The sequence below is a fragment of the Mobula hypostoma genome, chromosome 20, assembly GCF_963921235.1.
Source record: "Mobula hypostoma chromosome 20, sMobHyp1.1, whole genome shotgun sequence".
Taxonomy (NCBI): Eukaryota; Metazoa; Chordata; class Chondrichthyes; order Myliobatiformes; family Myliobatidae; genus Mobula; species Mobula hypostoma.
In genome coordinates this window covers 54008153-54030659 of record NC_086116.1, presented here as the reverse complement: position 1 = coordinate 54030659, position 22507 = coordinate 54008153, and the positions used below count along the sequence as shown (strand labels likewise).

Sequence of the window (22507 nt, the reverse complement as noted above, 5' to 3'; positions counted from 1 at the left end):
ATATACATTTGGTCCGCAGAGTGCATTTTTTCCTAAGACAATAAATATTATTACTACCTGAAGAAAGATGGATCTGTGTGTCTGAAGTATAAAATCTCAGACCTAGCATGAGCTATTCACAGTAGTGTTGAATGCAATCAACTCTATGAAAACGATTACCTCATCACCATGCTACTGTCCGGGAAAAATACGAAAATGAACTTTGGGTAAAGATTGCAGAGGATTCAATTCCATTCACCACTTCTCAGAAAATGAAACAGCTTGAGGCCAACATATCAGGACTGTGCAACATTCAGGCATGAACGAAAAAGCGTCAGGTGGCGTTTGTGTGACACAGCGTCAGACAATAACTAAATACGACTGATAACTGTGTTCCCTTGCCATTCAATACCATTACCAATGCAGCATCCCCTAACAACAGCATGTCATAGATAAGATATAAAACCAGAGCAACTACACCACTACTTTGTCTATATAGAAATGCCCAGAGGTTATTTATTTTGTAGCAAACAACACGTCCCCCAAGGACTTTCTAAAACCTACAAAGCACTTGTCAAATATGTGATACTTTCCACTTGGCAGGAGAAATGCGGTCTTACATTCAAGAACCTTGCTTGACATGCTGTTTGTCACTCATCATTTTAATTCATTTCACCTGCTGGGAATAATACACCACGATACCGTACAGATTAGCAACAACATCTCCTCCATCACCGCCATCAGAACAGGTGCACCACAGGGCTTAGCCCCTGCTCTACCCACTTTATACCTATGATCGTCTGGCTAGGAACAACTCCAATACTATATTTACTGTAAGTTTACTGATGATACCACTGTCGTTGGCTGAAACAAAGGTGGTGATGAATCGGTATATAGGAGGAAGATTGAACATTTGGTTGAGTGGTGCCATAGCAACCAACTCTCATTCAATGTCAGCAAGACCAAAGAGCTGATTATTAAGTACAGGAGAAAGAATCCTAAGATCAATGAACCAGTCCTCATTAGGGCACTGGAGGTGGAGAGGATCAGGAACTTTAAATTCCTTGGCATTAACACATCAGGGGATCTGGGACCAGCAAGTAAGTGTCATCACAAAGAAGATATGACAGCAACTTTACTTTCTTAGAAGTTTGTGTAGATTTGGCCTGCCATCTTAAACTTTGACAAACTTCTATAAATGCACAGTAGAGAGCATCCTGACTAGATGTGGTCTGATATGGAAACCCCAAAGCCCAGGAATGGAAACGTCTACTTCTAGTCAAAGCCTTCCCATCATTAAGCACATTTACAAAGAGTACTACCACAGGATAGCAGCATCTATCAGCAAGGGGCCCTCATCATCTAGGCCATGCTCTCTTCTCATTACTACCATCTGACAAGAGGCACAGAAGCATTAGGACCTACACCACAAGGTTCAGAAACAGTTATTACCCTACAACATCAGACTCCTGAACCAGCTTGGATAACTTCACTCACCTCAACACTGAACTGACTCCACAACCTATGGACTCATGTCAACAACTCTACAACTCAGTATTATTTACTTACATATTTTAGTTATTATATCCATGATTTATCCTCTTTTGCATGTTGGATATTTGCCAGTCTTTGCCTAGCATAGTTTTCATAAAGTGTATTGTACTTCTTTATTTTCCTGTAAATGCCTGTAAGAATATGAACCTCAAGGTAGTATATGCTAACGTATATATACGTTTGATAATAAATTTAGTTTGAACTTTGACTATCTGCTGTGTGCCTCATTAGTTGGATAAATTCTGTAAACTACAACCCAGGGTCCTACCAGTATGAATCCTAATTAGCTTATGTGTAGGTTTGTGCTATCCTTCATTATCTCTGACTACACACTATCGCCCAGCTTGTGCAGGATACAATGAAGTCACCAAGATGTTCCCAGCTCTGCAAGTGCACATTTTTCTGACATAAATTTGGTAACTATTGAACTTCTCCCCAAAATCCTATATATTCTTCTGAAGGACATATCCCAGCTGATTTTTCTTTAAAATGCAATTGTGTCAATGGTGTAAGAAGTGTGTGTCATTTGTTATTTAAAAACGCAAACAACAGGAATTCTGCAGATGCTGGAAATTCAAGCAACACACATAAAAGTTGCTGGTGAACGCAGCAGGCCAGGCAGCATCTCTCGGAAGAGGTGCAGTCGACGTTTCAGGCCGAGACGCTTCGTCAGGACTAACTGAAGGAAGAGTGAGTAAGGGATTTGAAAGTTGGAGGGGGAGGGGGAGATCCAAAATGATAGGAGAAGACAGGAGGGGGAGGGATGGAGCCAAGAGCTGAACAGGTGATAGGCAAAAGGGATACGAGAGGATCATGGGACAGGAGGTCCAGGAAGAAAGACAAGGGGGCGGGAACCAGAGGATGGGCAAGGGGTATATTCAGAGGGACAGAGGGAGAAAAAGGAGAGTGAGGGAAAGAATGTGTGTATAAAAATAAGTAACAGATGGGGTACGAGGGGGAGGTGGGGCATTAGCGGAAGTTAGAGAAGTCGATGTTCATGCCATCAGGTTGGAGGCTACCCAGACGGGATATAAGGTGTTGTTCCTCCAACCTGAGTGTGGCTTCATCTTTACAGTAGAGGAGGCCGTGGATAGACATGTCAGAATGGGAATGGGATGTGGAATTAAAATGTGTGGATCTCATTCCCATTCTGACATGGAGTGGTATTTGTACCTCCATAGTCCATTCCCCCCAATTGGTTAGTTCTCATCCAATCAGGTTTCCGCTGCCCAACCTTGTTTCCAGTCAGATTCCAGTTCTTACTTGGAGCGAGACCTTCGTCTTTAAAATTCTTTTCCTCTAGTTTTATTATAGCTTCCTTTACCAGGCGGTTTTTCCTGGTTTTTCTGTCAGCCCTTTTAAAAACCCTAATGATTTTCTTTACCTTGTTGCCATTCTGTGGGAACATCATGCATAATTGTCTTATTTCCTCAGGGAGACTCTCTGGGTCTGATATAGTTTTCACACAGTTGGTCAAAGTAGTAAGAATTGCTCTATGTTGGGTGGCGTCATGGTCGCTGTTATTGTTGAGGTATAAGTGTGAATGGGTTTCCGATAGAGGCCGTATCCGAGGCTACCATCTGGTTTCTGTCATATTAGAATGTGCAGGAACGGGAGGCAACCATTCTTCTCCATCTCCATCATCAATTGAATATACTGTTCAGATGGTCATGGAACTGTTGGAGTGCCTCGATTCCATGAGACCATGCTACAAAGGTGTCTTCAATGTATCTGAAGAAGCATTTAGGGTGTAAGGGTGATGAACTCAGAGCCCTCTCCTCAAGTCCTCCAAGCAGAAATTGGCAACAGCTGACGACAAGGATGATCCCATGGTCACACTGTCCATTTATTCATAGTAGTTCCCCTTATAGAGGAAGTACGTCGATGTAAGGGTGTTCAAAAAGGACAATGATACCCTTATCAAACCTTCGCCACATGAAGGCCAAGCTGTCTTTGATAATCACGGTGTTTCTGTTCATGAGAGTTCCCATTATCCTCCGGGTTCAGCTGGGTTTTGGTTATTGTTTTAACGAAGTTGGCTGAATTTGTGATGTGATGCTCACAGCCCCCAAAGGGTGACAGCATGGCCATTAAATGCTTTGTAAGTTAGTAAGTTGTTCAGTCTATCCCACTGATGATGGGTTTGGGGTAACTCTCCTTGGGGAGCCTGTAAAGTCTAGGTGGTACTGGCTCCGGCGGCAGAAGTGTCTTGCACGTCTGCTGGCAGTCCGGCAGTCCGGATGTTTCAGTAAAGCAGACGTTATCCTGACAATCGAATCTGTGGGATTCCACTGTAGAACTCTGCAGGTGGCATCGTCCAGAATCTGCTGGACTTTCCTGTGGAATTCCTCGGAGGACATCAGGACCATTGCATTTCCTTTAGCACTTACAGGATGGAGCAGCGTATATCGGCCAGACGGGACACATGGCGGAAATCTGAATATAGGAGCAAGGGAAGTGTGTCCAACCTCAAATAAGATTGACAAGGGAGAGGCTGTGGATGTTGTGTATTTGGATTTTCAAAAGGCCTTCAATAAGGTGCCGCATTAGAGGCCTGCTTAATAAGATGAGAGCCCATGGAATTACAGGAAAGATATTGGAATGGGTGGAGCATTGGCTGATAGGCAGAAAGCAAAGGGTGGGAATAAAGGGATCCTATTCTGATTGGTTGCCGGTTACTAGTGGCGTTCCGCGGGGGTCACTGTTGGGGCTGCTTCTTTTACAATTTATATCAATGATTTAGATTACGGATTAAGTGGTTTTGTGGCTAAGTTTGCGGATGACAAAGTTTTTGTAGCCTTTTCCAGCTTCATGCATCACCACAATACTTCTTCAAGACCTCTGAAAGTTGCTTTGATCAAGGTAGGGTGCCACGTAAACAGATCTTTCTTGAGAAGAGCAGGCTGTGTCAGTAATCTGAATTTGTGTCTTTTTATAGAGTAGGGCACCTCTACAACCCACAGCTCCAATATCATTAAATTGATTAGGTCACCTGATGCCAATTAACTTCTGTAGCAGGCATTACTCCAGAGGTTCACATACTTTTTCCAACAAATACATGTAAAATTGGATCATTTTTATAAATAAATGAACAAATATATTGTTTTTGTGTTATTTATTTAATTGGGTTCTCCTTATCTAGTTTTAGAACTTGGATAAAGATCTGATCACACTTTAAGTCAAATTTATGCAGAAATAGAGAAAATTCTAGGGGGTTCACAAACTTTTTAGCACCACTGTACCCTCCTTCCTCATGTTAATAATTTGCAGCTTTGAAGCACACTTATGTTGGTAAATATCCAGGGCCCTACCAAGTCCATCCTCAGCCATATAGAAGGACAGAGGAGAATTAATGGAGGCTTTGTAGGGATATTTGGTCTATTGTCAGCCACTGGTGAAGGCCCATAAGACTGGAGAATGGTGAATGTAATGCCAGTGTGGTGGGATGGCAAGATGGGTGGCAAGGATAGGCTATGGTGAGCCTGACTTCAGTTGTAGGGAAGCGACTGCAGGGAATTCTGAGAGCCAAGATCTTGGATAGTCAAGGCCTGATCAGGAATAGTCAGTATGGCTTTGTGCATGGGAGGTCACGTTGTTTGATAAAGTTTATTCTAAAACCTTTGTGATTTTTGAAGAAATGATGGAGGGGATAGGTAAAGGTAGGAGAGTGAATGTTGTCTATAAGGACACATGAAATTTCGGTGAAGCCAGCATGGTGGATTCAGAACTGGGTCAATGATAGGAAGCAGAGGGTGCTGGCTGGAGGTCAATTTTCCAACTGTAAGCCTGTGACTACCGTGGTGTCCCGGGATCAATTTTGGGACCTTTGATATTTATTATTTGTATAGATAATATGGATGTGAATATGCATGCCATGATTAGCAAGTTTGCTGATGAGATTAAATTGGGGGATCCTTTCGTGAGTGTAACAGGTTGCAATGAACTACAAGGAGATTTTGATCAGGTGGGGACATGGGCTCAGAGCGAGGGAATGGATTTCAGTTTAAGTGTGGGGTGATGTACTTTGCACATTCAACGCAGGGTAGGACTTGTACGGTGATTGGCAGTGCACTGACGACTGTAGTGGAACAGAGGGACCTGCGAGTATAAGCACACAGTTCATTGAAAGTGGCTGCACAAGTAGATAGGGTGGTAAGGAAGGAACTTAGCATGATGGGGCAAAAGACTTTGGAGGAGAGATAATTCCACTTCTCAGTTTCCCCCCTCACCACCTCTCCTTACCTGCCCATTACCTCCCCCTGGTGCTCCTCCCCCCTTCCCTTTCTTTCTTTATCAGATTCCCCCTTCTCCAGCCCTTTATCTCTTTCACCTATCACCTACCACCTTGTACTTCCTCCACCCCACCTTCTTGATCTAACTTCTCATCTTTTTTTTTCCCCAAGTGCTGATGAAGGGTCTTGGCCTGAAACGTAGACTGTTTACTAGATGCTGCCTGGCCTGCTGAGTTCCTGCAGCATCTTGCGTACTGCATAGGAGAAGGAAGATTATGTTGCCTTTGTAAGTCATTCGGTGAGACTGCATTTGGAATATGGTGTGAGGATGCTGCCTGGACAAGTGGGCCTGAGTTATTGGGAGACGCTAGCAATGCTGACTCTCTATTGTTTTCAATGCTGAAGAATGAGAGGTGACTGCAAAAGTTTACAAAAGTGTAAGGGACCTTGATAAGGTGACGGGTCATGATTTTCTCCAGGGGTAGGGAGTCCAAAACTAGAGTGCACAAACACAGGGTAAGAGGGGGAACTTTAAAAGCAATTTGATAAGTAACTAATTTACACAGTAATAAGTACTTGGAATGAGCTTCCAGGGGAAATGGTTGTGGTGGGTACAACTGCAACATTTATGTAGCATTTGGAGAGCTACATGGAGGGAAAGAGTTCGGTCGGTGGGTGGGTGGGGGGGGGTGAGCTTGCACAACAGGGACCAGCAGGAGGGATGTGGTTGTCGGCATGGATCAGTTGGGCTGGAGAGCCTGTTTCTGTGCTGCATTTCTCAAAGAGATTTGACTGCTTCTAGTGGTAAAGATTGTTGTGGTTTAAATATACAGTCTGTGTTGAATTTATTAAATCTGCTTCGTTCAAATTGTTACCATACTTGATGTCATTTTGCTGAATCTACACCGGATTCTTTGAGGTAAGATTTTGCTTTATAAAATAAGGTAAGGAAACTTTATTGTAATTATGGAAAATTAACACTAACACGGATGTAAAATAAACACATTGGGGATTGAGGGAGTTAGGGTAGGAATTAATTTGTTTATGGATGGAAAATAAACTGATTTACAAATATTAAATTCATTGCACCTGCTCCTACTAGATCATTACTTTTATGCTAATTTCCAAAAACCACAGAGGCTACCCATTACATTTTTGTTGAAATGGAAGCTTCCTTGCTAGGCCACCATACACTCAGTAGCCACTTTATTAGATACACCTGTTCATTAACCATATAACCATATAACAATTGCAGCAAGGAAATAGGCCATCTCGGCCCTTCTAGTCCATGCCGAACTCTTACCCTATCCTATTCCCACCGACCTGCACTCAGCCCATAATCCTCCATTCCTTTCCTGTCCATATATCTGTCCAATTTAACTTTAAATGACAACATAGAACCTGCCTCAACCACTTCTGCTGGAAGCTTGTTCCGCACAGCTACCACTCTCTGAGTAAAGAAGTTCCCCCTCATGTTACCTATAAACTTTTGTCCTCTAATTCTCAACCCATGCCCTCTTGTCTGAATCTTGCCCACTCTCAATGGAAAAAGTCTAACCATGTCAACTCTATCAATCCCCCTCATAATTTTAAACACCTCTATCAAGTCCCCCCTCAACCTTCTACACTCCAAAGAATAAAGACCTAACTTGTTCAACCTTTCTCTGTAACTTAGGAGATGAAACCCAGGCAACATTTTAGTAAACCTCCTCTGTACTCTCTCAATTTTATTGACATCCTTCCTATAATTCGGTGACCAGAACTGTACACAATACTCCAAATTTGGCCTTACCAATGCCTTATACAAATTCAACATAATATCCCAACTCCTACATTCAATGCTCTGATTAATAAAGGCCAGCAAACCAAAAGCTTTCTTCACCACCCTATCCACATGAGCTTCTATCTTCAGGGAACTATGCACCATTATTTCTAGATCCCTCTGTTCTACAGCATTATTCAATGCCCTACCATTTACCATGTATGTCCTATTTTGATTAGTCCTACCAAAATGTTGCACCTCACACTTTTCAGCATAAAACTCCATCTGCCATCTTTCAGCCCACTCTTCTAACTGGCCTAAATCTCTCTGCAAGCTTTGAAAACCTACTTCATTATCCACAACGCCACCTATCTTAGTATCATCTGCATACTTACTAATCCAATTTACCACCCCATCATCCAGATCATTAATATATATGACAAACAACATTGGACCCAGTACAGATCCCTGAGGCACACCACTAGTCACCGGCCTCCAATCTGACACACAGTTATCCACCATTACTCTCTGGCGTCTCCCATCCAGCCACTGCTGAATCCATTTTACTACTTCGATATTAATGCCTAATGATTGAACCTTCCTAACTAACCTTCCGCGTGGAACCTTGTCAAAGGCCTTACTGAAGTCCATATAGACAACATCTACTGCTTTACCCTCGTCAACTTTCCTAGTAATCTCATCAAAAAATTCAATAAGATTTGTCAAACATGACCTTCCACGCACAAAGGACGGGTTGCATTTGGATCCGAGGGGGACCAATATCCTGACAGGGAAGATTGCTAAGGCTACTGGGGAGATTTTAAACTCGAATTGCTGAGGGGTGGGAATCGAACTGAAGAGACAGAAAAGATGGAGGAAAGGGAGGTTGGCTCAAAAATAGAGAAAGCTTGGAGACAGTGGGAAAGAGAGGATAGGCAGGTGATAGAGAATGGACACGCTCAGACCGATAGTTTGAGATGTGTCTATTTTATTGCAAGGAGAATTATGAACAAAGTGGATGAGCTTGGAGCGTGGATCAGCAATTGGGGCTATGATATTGTGGCCATTACAGAGACATGGATGGTGCAGGGGCAGGAATGGCTACTTCAAGTGCCAGACTTTAGATGTTTCAGAGAGGACAGGGAGGGAGGCAAAAGCGGTTGGGGCATGGCACTGTTGAATAGGGATAGTGCCACGGCTGCAGAAAAAGAGGAAAACAAGGAGGGATTGTCTACAGACTCTCTGTGGTTGTAAGTTAGGAATAGCAAGCGGTCAATTACACTACTGGGTGTTTTTTTATAGACCACCCAATAATAACAGGGACATCGAGGAGCAGATATGGAGACAGATTCAGCAAAGGTGTAAATAATAACAGGGCTGTTGTGGTGGGAGAGTTTAATTTCCCAAATATAGATTGGCATCTCCCTAGAGTGAGGATTTTATATGGGGTGGAGTTTGCTCAGTGTGGTCAGGAAGGTTTCTTGACACAGTATGTAGATAGCCTACAAGAGGAGAGACTATACTCGATCTGGTATTGGGAAATGAATCTGGTCAGGTGTCAGGTCTCTCAGTGGGAGGGCATTTTGGAGATGGTGATCACAATTCTATCTCCTTTACCATAGTATTGGAGAGGGACAGGAACAGACAAGTTAGGGAATCGTTTAATTGGAGTAAGGGAAAATATGAAGCTAACAGGCAGGAATTTGGAAGCATAAATTAGGAACAGATGTTCTCAGGGAAACGTGTGGAAGAAATGTGGCAAATGTTCAGGGGATATGTGCGTGGGGTTCTGCATAGGTACATTCCAATGAGACAGGGAAAGGAAGTTAGGATACAGGCACTGTGGTGTACAAAGGTTGTTGTAAATCTAGTCAAGAAGAAAAGAAGAGCTTACAAAAGATTCAAAAAGCTAGGTAATGATAGAGACCTAGAAGATTATAAGGCTAGCAGGAAGGAGTTTAAGAATGAAATTAGGAGAGCCAGAAGGGGCCATGACAAGGCCTTGGTGAACAGGATTAAAGAAAACCCCAAGGAATTCTACAAATATTTGAAAAGCAAGAGAATAAAATGTGAGAGAATAGGACCAATCAAGTGTGACAGTGGAAAAGTGTGTTTGGAACCTGAGGAGATAGCAGGGGTACTTAATGAATACTTTGCTTCAGTAATCACTACGGAAAAGGATTTTGGCGATTGTTGGGATGACTTACAGCAGACTCAAAAGTTTGAGCATGTAGATATTAAGGAAGAGGATGTGCTGGAGCTTTTGGAAAGTATCATGTTGGATAAGTCACCGGGACCAGATGGAATGTACCCAGGCTACTGTGGGAAGCGAGGGAGGAGATTGCTGAGCCTCTGGCAATGATCTTTGTATCCTCATTGGGGACGGGAGAGGTTCCAGAGGATTGGAGGGTTGCAGATGTTGTTCCGTTATTCAAGAAAGGGTGTAGAGATAGCCCAGGAATTTGTAGACCAGTGAGTCTTACTTCAGTGGTTGATAAGTTGACGGAGAAGATCCTGAGAGGCAGGATTTATGAAAATTCGGAGAGGCATAATATGATTAGGAATAGTCAGCATGGCTTTGTGAAAGGCAGGCTGTGCCTTACGAGCCTGATTAAATTTTTTGGGGATGTGACTAAACACATTGATGAAGGTAGAGCCATGGATGTAGTGTATATGGATTTCAGCAAGGCATTTGATAAGGTACCCCATGCAAGGCTTATTGAGAAAGTAAGGAGACATGGGATCCAAGGGGACCTTGCTTTGTGGATCCAAAATTGGCTTGCCCATGGAAGGCAAAGAGTGGTTGTAGACGGGTCATATTCTGCATGGAGGTCGGTGACCAGTGGTGTGTCTCAGGGTTCTGTTCTGGGACCCCTACTCTTTGTGATTTTTATAAATGACCTGAATGACGAAGTGGTGGGATGAGTTAATAAATTTTCTGATGAGACACAAAAGTTGGGGGTGTTGTGGATAGTATTGAGGGCTGTCAGAGGTTACAGCAGGACATTGATAGGATGCAAAAATGGGCTGACAAGTAGCAGATGGAGTTCTAACCAGATAAGTGTGAGATAGTTCATTTTGGTAGGTCAAATATGACGGCAGAATATAGTATTAATGGTCAGACTGTTGGCAGTGTGGAGGATCAGAGAGATCTTGGGGTCTGAGTCCATAGGGCACTCAAAGCTGCTATGCAGGTTGACTGTGGTTAAGAAGGGATGCAGTGCAGTAGCCTTCATCAATCGTGGGATTGAGTTTAAGAGCTGAGAGGTAATGTTGCAGCTCTATAGGTCCCCAGTCAGGTCCCACTTGGAGTACTGTGCTCAGGTCTGGTGGCCTCACTACAGGAAGGATGTGGAAAACATAGAAAGGGTGCAGAGGAGATTCACGAGGATGTTGCCTGTATTGGGGAGCATGCCTTATGAGAATAGGTTGAGTGAACTCAGCCTTTTCTCCTTGGAGCGATGGAGGATGAGAAGTGACCTGATAGAGGTGTATAAGATGTTGAGAGGCGTTGATCGTGTGGATCATCAGAGGCTTTTTTCCAGGGCTGTAATGGCTAACGTGAGAGGGCACAGTTTTAAGGTGCTTGGAAGTAGGTACAGAGGAGATGTCAAGGGTAAGTTTTTTTTTTACACAGAGAATGGTGAGTGCGTGGAATGGGCTGCTAGCAACTGTGGTGGAGGTGGATACAGTAAGGTCTTTTAAGAGACTCCTGGATAGGTACATGGAGCTTAGAAAAATAGAGGACTATGGGATGGGTAACCGTAGGTAATTTCTAAAGTAAGTACATGTTAGGCACAGCATTGTGGGCCGAAGGGCCTGTATTGTGCTGTAGGTTTTCTATGTTTCTAAGAGTCTCTAGTGTTAAAGAATGGTGTGAAAACTAAAAGATAAAAAATCGACTGAGTGGCAATTGTGTGGGTGAAAATGTCTTGTTAATGAGAGGTCAGAGGAGAATGGTCAGACTTGTTCAAGCCAAATGGAAGGTAATGGTAACTGAAATAATTGCACTTTAATCAGTGGTGTGCAGAACAGCATCTCTGAATGGACAACATGTCAAACTTTGAAGTGGATGGGCAGAAGACCACACCAGGTTCCACTCCTGTACCTAATAAAGAGGCTACTGAGTGTATGCTACCTAAATCCTCGTGCTTTAAATCGTCCATAATTTCAACCATCCTCAGAAGGATTCCATCACAAGACATTTTTCCTTCCTCTCCCAGCATTACAGAGTGTATGATTCCTCTCTACCTCCTTGGTTAGTTCTTCCAACCAGGGCCTTTCTCATAGTTCTTTCCCATATGTCACCCATTCTCTTCCCACATTCCAGAGACAATTCTGCCAAATGAAGCTAAAATATACTTGTAATTTTTGTTTTGATTTTGATGCTTACACTGTGGTCTCCTCTATGTTGAAGAAAGTAAATGCAAATTGGCTGACTAGTGTGCAGAATCTCTGTTTTGTAGAAAGATAATCCAGAGCTTCCAGTTGACTGTCACTTTAATTCTCTGTGCTGCTCCCACTTTGGCCTCTGTTTTCAACCTCCAGTGACAGTCAACCTCAGCTCATGAACCACTGTTCCATTTTTTGCCTGAATTCACCTGAGTCTTTGATGTTTAATATGGAATTCAATTCTTTCAGAAACCACGGAATGGCACAATAGCCTGGTGGTAATCGTAACGCTTTGCAGTACAGGCAACCTGGGTTCAAATTCCCACCACCTTATGGAGTTTATACATTCTCCTCATGGCCACATGGGTTTCTGGGTGCTCTGGCTTCCTCCCGCAGTCCAAAGACATACTAGTTGATAGGTTAATTGGTTATTGTAAATTGTCCCATGACTAGGCTCAGATTAAATCAGGGGATTGCTGAGTGGTGTCTTGAAGGGCTGGAAGGGCCTATTCCACACGGTATTTCAATAAAAAAATAAACAAACTAAGCTCTCCACAATGTGGCTATACCTTTTCCATTTTGATTTGTTTCATTTCCGCCTCCAACTACCACTTTAAATTGTTACCTTGACACATCAGCTATAATCATCTGGGCCATACCCTCCAAATATCCGGACCTGCCTCTCGATTTTTTTGCACTACCTTACTTTCCATTTTTCTATTTTCTATTTATGATTTATAATTTACATTTTTAATATTTACTATCGATTTGTAATCCAGGGAGCAGGAAGTGCAGAATCTAATATCGCTGTACATTCTAGTATCAATTGTTTGGCGACAATAAAGTATAAAGTATCATTCCTACCATTTTCCCCTCTCTGGAACTTAAAATATCTATATTTTCTCACTTTGCCAGTTCACTTAAAATGTTAATTCAGTTACTTTCCACTGTCGCTGTTCAACCTGCTGAATACTTCAGTATGTTTTGCTTTTGTTTCAGATTTTCAGTATCTACATTTTTTGCTCCAGGCAGCTCTTGCTCCTTTCTTGGCTATCCCGCTAATCCCTTTAAACTAAACCTTCAAATGTGAGTGCACAATCTCAAAACAAAAATCTGCTTTTATAAAAACTTTACCTGACTAACATAGATATCAACTCTGTATAAAATCCAAAATTGTTACACTGCCAATATGTTCTTATCAACCGGTCATTCCAAATATACTTGCAGCATAAATATTGACAATTCTCTGGTCAAAATGGCTGCAAGAATGGCTTCAACTCAGGCATCATGAAGAGTTAATGAACCCTCATAATGTAAATTGCATTTCTGAGTGGCTATCCATTGTGTTATGAAACTTTTGAATTATGTATATTTAACTACAATATCAGAGTACTCAGACATCCCACCCTGCAAAAACTCATTTCAGGGAGGTAGCACCCCCGCCCCCCGCAACCCCATATCCCCACTCCCCCCCACTGTCAACCTCCAAGGGTGTATGTAATACTTTGCTTAGTGATTTTGTCTAATCTGTAAACCAAGTTGGGTATATGCAGAAAATGTGACAGTAAAATATGTACTTATATTATATTATCACGTTTATTCTGTTTCAACTTGGTCTACAGGGAGTTTGGCCTCATCAAGTAGGACATCAATAGCGTGGCTCCTTAGCAGCCAGCCAGCTAGTTTAAATAACATTAGCTATGCTAATGAATGAATGACACCTGTTAAACTCACCTCAACATGTCTTTTACATTTTAACCCACCATGGGCAATAGAAAAGTCACTGTTGCAAACAGTGCAGCGAGCAACACTGTCATTATTTTCGAGATCAACTGTAAAGCCCGCCCACAGAGAAAACTGAAAGGTTTACTTAGCAGGGGTCCGCAATCAATTTTGCACCGCAGACCAATTTAATATTGACAATATTCTTGCAGACCAGCTGACCGGGGGCGTGGGTGTTAATCACAACCGGAACATAGGTGATAAGTCAATTGCATCATAACATTTTAAGTAATGTTTGGATATTAAACACACAGCGCATATCTTCCCTGTATGTACGTATAAAATCATTGCAACACACCAATATCACTGAATCAGTGGGAGCCCTGGGCTCGTTTTCCTGCAACAAGACAGTCCCATCGAGGGGTGATGGGAGACAGTGATACTCAAAAGGGGTTCCTTATGTCCAGTCTATTCCGCAATTTAGTTTTCGTTGCATTCATTGCAGAAAACTCCGCTTCACAGAGATATGTTGGAAATGGAAGCAATGTTTTCAGTGCTTTCATGGCTATCTCAGGATATTCAGCCTTGACTTTGATCCAGAGTGCCGGCAGAGATGTTGTGTCAAACATACTTTTCAGCCCACTGTTATTTGCAAGCTCGAGGAGTTGATGTTTTTTCTGCGCTGACACGGATGATTCACCAGGGACATTCACAAATCGGTCACGGACCCATTCCTTTGCACGTCTTGGGTCACTGATGACCTTGCGTGTGTTAAAATTCAACAGTGCGTGACAGGGAACGAGGAAAGGTGCAGCTGGCTCATATCGTTTCATATTGCCAAATCATATTGTTTCCTCGCGGCCCGGTGGTTGAGGACCACTCTTAGCATGAAGAGAGACCAATCAGGATGTTCGCTGTCCTTCTCCCTCTCCCTCTCAAAAAAATCGACTTCCGGGATATTGTATATAATTTCCGGGCGTCAGGGAGCCACTATCGATATGCGGGAGACTCCTGGAACTTCCGGGAGAGGTGGGATATCTGGAGTACTTAGCTATTGTGCTTCAAATTTCATGTACAATTTTGTAGACAACAGAATTCTTCCTCTGCCCAAAAGCACACTCATGCACATGAAAAAGCAGAGCTAAAGAGCGGTTTGCTGATCTAGACAGACAGAATCCTGAGATCTCCTCCAAAATAAGCTCTGCAGAAAGAAGGTTACTACTTATGGTTGGATTTTGTTTGACAATGTATAAAAACAGGCGTTTCACAAGGATGAAATGGATAAACTCAAGCCTCGGTCTATGTAGTTTCAATTATTTACAACAGCTTCATTTTTTTAAAATTTAAAGCACAAATATTTACCTAAATGATTAAATTTTTGAGAGTTAACTATTTAATGAGATTTTACTCTTAATGACATAATTTGGATGAATGTCACCAAAGTTAGAAGTGAAGGTAAAGATAAAAGCACTGATGTACTTCCGCCGACAGAAAGCAAATGCGTAGAGCAAAACAGAATAGAGGAAAGTCATACCTGACACACTAGGCCTTCAAAATCAGTCAGTTTCTTTCCCCAAATAAAATACTGTCACACTACATTGCTAACACAGACTGTCTATACTCATACAAGCATTGCTGGAAAAACCATGGCAACATTATCTAATAATTTTTTCATGAAATCAACCCACACTCGGCATAAATTTAAGGGCACAAGGGCTGTCACAAGACATGATGTCTGTGGGAAGTACTGCATTCAAATGTACTGGAGCTGCCCATGTGACTTTCAGCTTTTCTGGAGCTTCTATATATATTGAAAATTTAGAATACAATGAGGGCTTTCAAAAGCCTTTCATTATACGTTTGCATGCGTTCAAAGTTGGAGAATGAAATTAACCCAGGACTTCTTACTGCTACCATCAAAGAGGAGGTACAGGAGCCTGAAGATGCACACTCAACGATTCAGGAACAGCTTCTTCTCCATCATCATCACATTTCTGAATGGACATTTAACCCATGTACAATACTTCACTATTTTTTGCCCTACCTAATTTTTATGTATATTTATTACTGTAATTTATAGTTTTTAAAAACATTATTATGTATTGCAATGGACTGCTGCTGCAAAACAACAAATTTCACAACATGCTGGTGATATTAAACCTGATTCTGATTAGAATGCAGGTAGGAAATAACCGCCATATACCAATTGGCAGAATGCTGAATCGCAATAAAAGTGGTGTGAAGACTTTCCCATGTCCCATTCCCTTCTTGTGAGCTCTGTCCTTAATTGCTTGATTTAACTTCCACACTTAGTTCCTGCACTATCTCTTTAATATTTTCAAGTACCTCTGTCCATTCTAGCCCTTCAAGCCACACCACCCCTGCAACTCCACAACACCGATAACCCTAATCTCATCACGGAACAATAGACAATGACCAACTAACCCACCCGGCACGTCTTTGGACTGTGGGAGGAAATCGGAGCACCACGGGAAACACACACGTTCCACAGGGAGTACATACGGACACTCCTTTCAGATGGCACTGAAATGAACTTTAAACTCCGGAATGCCCTGAGCTGCAATCCCATCACACTAACCGCTTCTCTACTGACAGCCCCAACGTATCAGGGCCCAAGAAGAGCAGAGTGAGCTGCCTAAATGACTATCATGCAGGTGCACTCACACCTACCGTGATGAAGTGCTTTGAGAGGCTGGTTATGGCTGGAATCAACTCCTGCCTAAGCAAGGGCCTGGACACACAGCAATTTGCCTATCACCACAATAAGTCTACAGTGGACGCATTCTCACTGGGTCTCCAATCGACCTTGGACCACTTGGACTGTAGCAATACCTATGTCAAGTTTCTGTTTATTGATTATATCTCAGTGCTCAGTACCATCTCAGCATTAATCAACAAGCTCCAAAACCTAGACTTCTATACCTCCCTCTGCAAATGGATCCTTGACTTCCTCATCAGGAGACCATAGTCCATGCAGATCAGACATAACACCTCCTTCTCGTTAGCACACTTCAAGGATATGTGCTTAACCTATTGCTCTACTCTCTCTACACCTACGATTGTGTGGCTAGACACAGCTCGAACACCATCTATAAATATACCGATAACACAAGTATTGTTGGCAGAATTCCAGATAGTGATGAGGAGGAGTGAGATAGATCCGCTGGCTGAATGGTGTTGCAAACTCAATATCAGTAAGGCCAAGGAACTGATTGTGTTCTTCAGGAAGGGGGAGACCACAGAGCACACACACGGGATCAACAATGGAAAGGATGAGTAGTTTCAAGTTCCTGGGTGTCAACATGTCTGAAGATCTAACCTGGGCCCAACATATTGATGCAATCACAAAGAAAGCCCACCAGTAGCTATTTTTCATTAGGAGTTTGATGAGATTTGGTTTGTCACCAAACACTCTCACAAATTTCTGCAGATGTACTATGGAGAGCATTCTAACTGGATGCATCACTGTCTGGTAATGGAGAGGCCAATATGCAGGATTGGAAAAAACTACAGAAAGTTGTAAAGTCGGCCAGCTCCATCATGGGCATCAGCCTCAAAACAGGCAGCATCCATCATGAATGACCCCAATCACCCAGGACATCCCCTCTTCTCATTGCCTCAAGGAGGAGGCTCAAGGGCATGAAGATGCACACCCAGCATTTTAGGAACAATCTCTTCACCAACCCCCACCTGCCATCATATTTGTGAATGAAAAATGTACCCATAGACACTACCACACTATTTTGTTTTCCCTCTTTTGGACTACTCACTGAATTCAATTTTATATTTATTTCCTATTGTAATTGATAGTGCCTTTTTATTATGTATTTCACCTTACTTCTGCCACAAAACAACAAATTTCACAATATATGCCACTGATATTAAACTTGATTCAGATTCTGAATTTAGATGGGGAAGAGACTATCAGTGTCAGAATATCAGAGAAATACAGGATGTACAGAATTTATATATATAAAAGAACTTACCATGGTACAGAAACTCGCTCAATAATTCCAAATCAAACCACTGTTCTACATCACGGAAAAGCCAACCAGTACAGATACAGTATTTTCAGAATAAAGTATCATCAGATAAGTGGTTGCACTTGGAAAAGGGGTAGATAATTCTGAATCCGAATTGATTTGAATGAATTTTGATTACCACTCTATTGATGAGAGATAACTCAGCTAATAAGTAAAAATTTAGAAATCAGAACTGAATGTGATTGGTTTCAATACATTCATTTGGGGGATGTGGGCTTTGCAGGTACTGCTGTATGATATATCGTGGGAAATGAAAGATCTGTTAGCTGTATTCCAGAGACCCAAGTTCTTAGGGCACAGAGCTCAGAAAAAGCGACACAACAGACTTCCAACATTGTAAATCAGCGAGTTGTTTGTTATGTCTCCCCTCTCGCTGTGAAACAGGGACATCTCTTTTTCCCTTATTAGGGACAGAGAGGGAGGGAGGGAGGGAGGGAGGGAGAGAGAGCGAGAGAGAGAGAGAGAGAGAGAGACAGACAGACAGACAGAGAGACAGAGACAGACAGACTGTGGTATGTCAAATTACCAGCTGAACGTGTAGTCTTTGGGGTACTGCTAGTCTGTGTCATTATTGATGCTTTGCTGATCACTTGAGTTCTCAGTGGGGGGCACTGATGCTTTTTTTTTGTTGGTGGGGAGGGGGATCGTTGCTTTGCTGCTGCTAACGCATGGGAGGGGGTAGCTTGGGGGGGGGCTTTGGAGTTCTAACATTTAACCGTCATTCATTCATTCTTTGGGACACTCATCTGTTTTCGTGGATGTTTGAAAAGAAAAAGAATTTCAGGATGCATAATTTCTCTGACATTAAATGTACCTTTGAAACCTTGAATGGATGTATTGCCATGGCCCTTCCTCAACTTCAGACATGCTAGTTATATATGCCCTGCACTGAAGTAGTCATTACAGGCCACAACCAGATCTCTGGTTTCTCAGATCTCTTAACAATCTGCAATCTATTTCTCCCAGCGCCCTTATGCTTTAGGCTCTATGAATTCACCTTCCTGCTTCCATGATCACCCTAACTTACTTTTTCTTCTACTTGCACTCTTCTCCACACTCTTTCAGCTGCATTCTTGCCTTGAACTTTTCATCCTTCCTACCTCTGTTCTTACCTAACCCTCATAATCTTCCTACTTGCTTTGACACCAAACTTTCAACATCCTTTCCTACTTCATTCCCCTCTCATCCTACCCACTTGCGTTTCGACATATTTCCCTATGCTCTTCCTAACATTCTACTTACAATACTCTCACATTCTGGCATGACCACAATGAGTCACGTTTTCGAAGTGCTGACCATTCCAGTGCACTTCTTTATCTGAGTATTGCCCTTTCCCAGGAATTCTCCCACCCATGACTGACCTGATTGTAGAGTGCACAGATATGCAGAGCTGTGTTCCCCGAGGCATTCTGTGTGCTCATGTCTGCTCCATAAAACAACAGGTGTTCCAGGTGCTGCACATGCCCATACCGGCAAGCCTGAATCAAAACAACAGATAGTTAGAACTTCGCAAGCTCATCACTGATATATTTTCAATCAATTATTCAGCCTGTGAGTGCCACTGACTGTGATTGCTTTTATTTGTCTTCTTTGCATGACTTAAAAGAATTAGAACTTTGCAACTCAGCTCTGATTAAAGGAGTTAGGCCCAATTTAAAGAAAAAAGAATTTCCAGAATTAATGTACAGAAGCAATATAAAGAGATTCATTGGACCGATTTTATAATCGAAGTACTTGAGTGCTTGCAATGAAAGTACGTCACAAAGAGGAGGGGAGACGAGCCCTGTCATATCTCTAAACCCATTATACCAGACTGGAAGTACAGTACGTAAGCCATCTTTCAACCCCAGGAATCGCTCAAGAAAACTACTTTTAGTGATATTTTCAAGGTTTTCACTATTCCAAAGGCATGCTCTTCAACCAATATGATTAATCCCATGTAATTTCTGATGGAATCTGATGGAACGAATCCTAAGGGACTCAGCTATTTGTGCCATGATGCTGAAGAAATGTTCCAGGATTAGACACACCTCAAAACAAGTTGCTACAATAAAGCCATGTAAATAATCATTTGGAAAACTGGCCAGGATAAACTGTCTCCAAAAAGTAGGATATCCACTTTGGTTAAGTAACTCCCATAGTTTTATTTATAATTGGCAGCAAAGTGATACAAGGCGCCATTAGCAATGTTGTATACTTATGCCGAAATAACCTATCAACTCTGCTGAACTCCAAGTTTCATTATGAACTTGAATATCAAGACAACGTTTGAACAAACATGAAACCAAGAGGCCAGATTAAATGGAAAACAATGAAAATAAAAAAGGGGGTAAAGAAAAGTGGTTATTTCTTTGTGCAGGTCAATCAGTCAAACTTAACCCAGGACTTCAGTGTTCAATTACATACTCAGTGCCTCAGATAATGGAACAGTATGTGCTTTGCAATTGAAAAAAATATTCTTGAGAATAAAGTAGCAGGTAAAGAAAGTGAAATCTGCTGTTTTTGTAATGAGTCTTAGTTCAGATTGGGCATATAGAACTTAAATTACATCTGATAACCTCCAACAGATGTGATAAATGATTGCTATAAAGACTGATCACAGAATCTTGGTTTGTATTGTGTTGAAGGAGTTGCCAACAATTTACTCTCAGTCCCTCTCAGTGGGTCATACAGACAAAATACCTTCCAAATTCTTTGCTTGGCCAAAAGATCTTGAAGAAGGAACTGCCAACCCTCTTTACTACGTTGGGAGTATATCAGGACATAAATAAACATCTGACTCTGCAAATTTAAGCTGGTTTAGTTCCTTCTTGAATACTCCAGTTGGCATCTTATGTTCCCAATCTACTCCCTTCAATTCCAACTCCAGCAAAATGGGTGAGCTCCTGCTATGAGAACTCAGTGGGAATGGAAATGGAAAGGAACGGAACAGATTGCATTGCATGATTCCAAGCCATCAGTGCATCATTCATATATGGAACTGTTTTTTATATATTCTGTTTCCTATCAATCATTTTACCTGATGGATTTCCTGCCAGCCATTTTCATCCATGCAGCCTACGTTGGCACGGTCATGCAGAATCAGTTCACAGCAATAAGGGTCTCCTCCCACCATTGAACTATGGTATAAAGGTGTTAAACCCCGGCTGTCCTTATAATCTGGAGAAGCACCCAGATCTAACAGAGTCTGTGCAAAAAAGACATACGAGTAGGTTACGAAGGTATGTAGTGTCACACAGCATTGTATGTTGTACAGTGAATAGAATTATTATTTAGGATGCACAAGCACAATACATTTATAACACTTACTCATTCACAAAACATAGTTCCTAAAGATAGTACAAACAATGCAGAGTTATTATTTTATAATTGAATAAATTGAGGAAATGCAAGACAGTTAGGTGTAAGGAATTAAACAGAGACATTGCTTCTTTTGTTGAAAGCATCTACAAAGAAGGACCAAAATCCTTATCAGAAGTACACTATTCAAGAGTAAAATCAGGAAGCACTCTTTCATAGAAAAGGTACAGGTATTCTAGAACTCTCTAACCTTTTCGGTCAAACATAAGCTTCAGGATTCTAACAAATTTTTATTTTGTTTTAGAGTCTGGAACAAAGGTAAATTAATAATAAATAAGCGTTGAAGTCTACAATGAGATAATATGTACTATCTGTTAGGTATTGGTTATTATCAACATTGGCCAGGTCACCAAGACTCCTTTATCTCTGAATATGTTATAGGATCTTACAGTTCCACTAGAGAGTGAGAGATAAGATCTTAGATCATCCTCTAATTTGATTGGCAGTCACCCTGACAGTGCAGTCATCATTCAATACTGAAACAAACGTGGTGTAAAACCTGGAGCAAGGATTAAATCAGTTGACTGAAAGATCAGAAAATGATCACTGTATCTCACGAACATACAACACACACACGCATTTGTCTTTGGGTCACCACTAATGGAAATGCAATACACCATTCTAGGTCCCCTAGTCCTTAAAAATATTTAACTAACATTCTGTATGGATACAGATATCTAGATACCACCATCAGTAAGGATCTACTTTTTATCAAGAGCAGCATTGTTCAACATCGCTCAGTGGCTGAACAACAAGAGACCTACTGGACATAAGGATTAACTGATCCAGTCCATTAAAATGTGTTGGGCAAGTACACAAAACACTGAGTAGGATTACTGGAAGAATGGTTTTCAAATCTAGAAAATAAGTAGAGTTTGGAAGTAGTAGTTAAAACACACCTGGATTATCATTTTCACATCTTGGCATTATATTTTGGGTGGGATACAAGCAAAAATTTGCAGAAATGATACCTGGACTCCGCTGATTAAATTATGAGTTCAGATAACTCAAAGTAGAATTGCATCACCTCAGAATTTAGAGGATTAAAGGACAATCTGACTGGCTTTCAAAATATTCGAAGCACTGATTCAGGAATCTAAAATTAGGGGATATTCACTGCAAATTAGAGCTTTAGATTTGTGTTAGAAAATTCAAAGCACAGCAGAAATTTGGACAATTTAGACTACATTGGTCAATTGTCAATTTTAATTTGAGGTTGAAGGACTTTTTATTAACCAAAGGTATTAATGGAAATAGGGCAAATAAGGTTTTTGATTACAAATCAGACAGATTTGACAGAACAGGCTTGAGGGATAAAATGACTTACTCTCATTTCAATATTCAGATCCTCATGTTCAATAATCCAACAAACTTGTGAAGGTTGGGGGTTGGGGCAGTGGCAAGAGGTGGAATTGGCAAAGCAATATTGTGGTTCCATGTAT

At 41.6% G+C, this 22507-nt stretch overlaps 1 protein-coding gene across 6 annotated transcripts in view; it reads right to left on the bottom strand.

Moving 5' to 3' along the window:
• shank3a (SH3 and multiple ankyrin repeat domains 3a) overlaps positions 1 to 22507 on the bottom strand; it is a 1110717-nt gene that overhangs the window by 565473 nt on the left and 522737 nt on the right. For all 6 annotated transcript variants that reach the window (XM_063072946.1, XM_063072949.1, XM_063072948.1 and 3 more), the window contains 2 exons: positions 20725 to 20892; positions 19067 to 19183 (listed from right to left, as the gene is read on the bottom strand). In XM_063072946.1, the coding sequence (XP_062929016.1) occupies positions 19067 to 19183; positions 20725 to 20892 (285 nt within the window). The remainder of the gene's footprint in view (positions 1 to 19066; positions 19184 to 20724; positions 20893 to 22507) is intronic.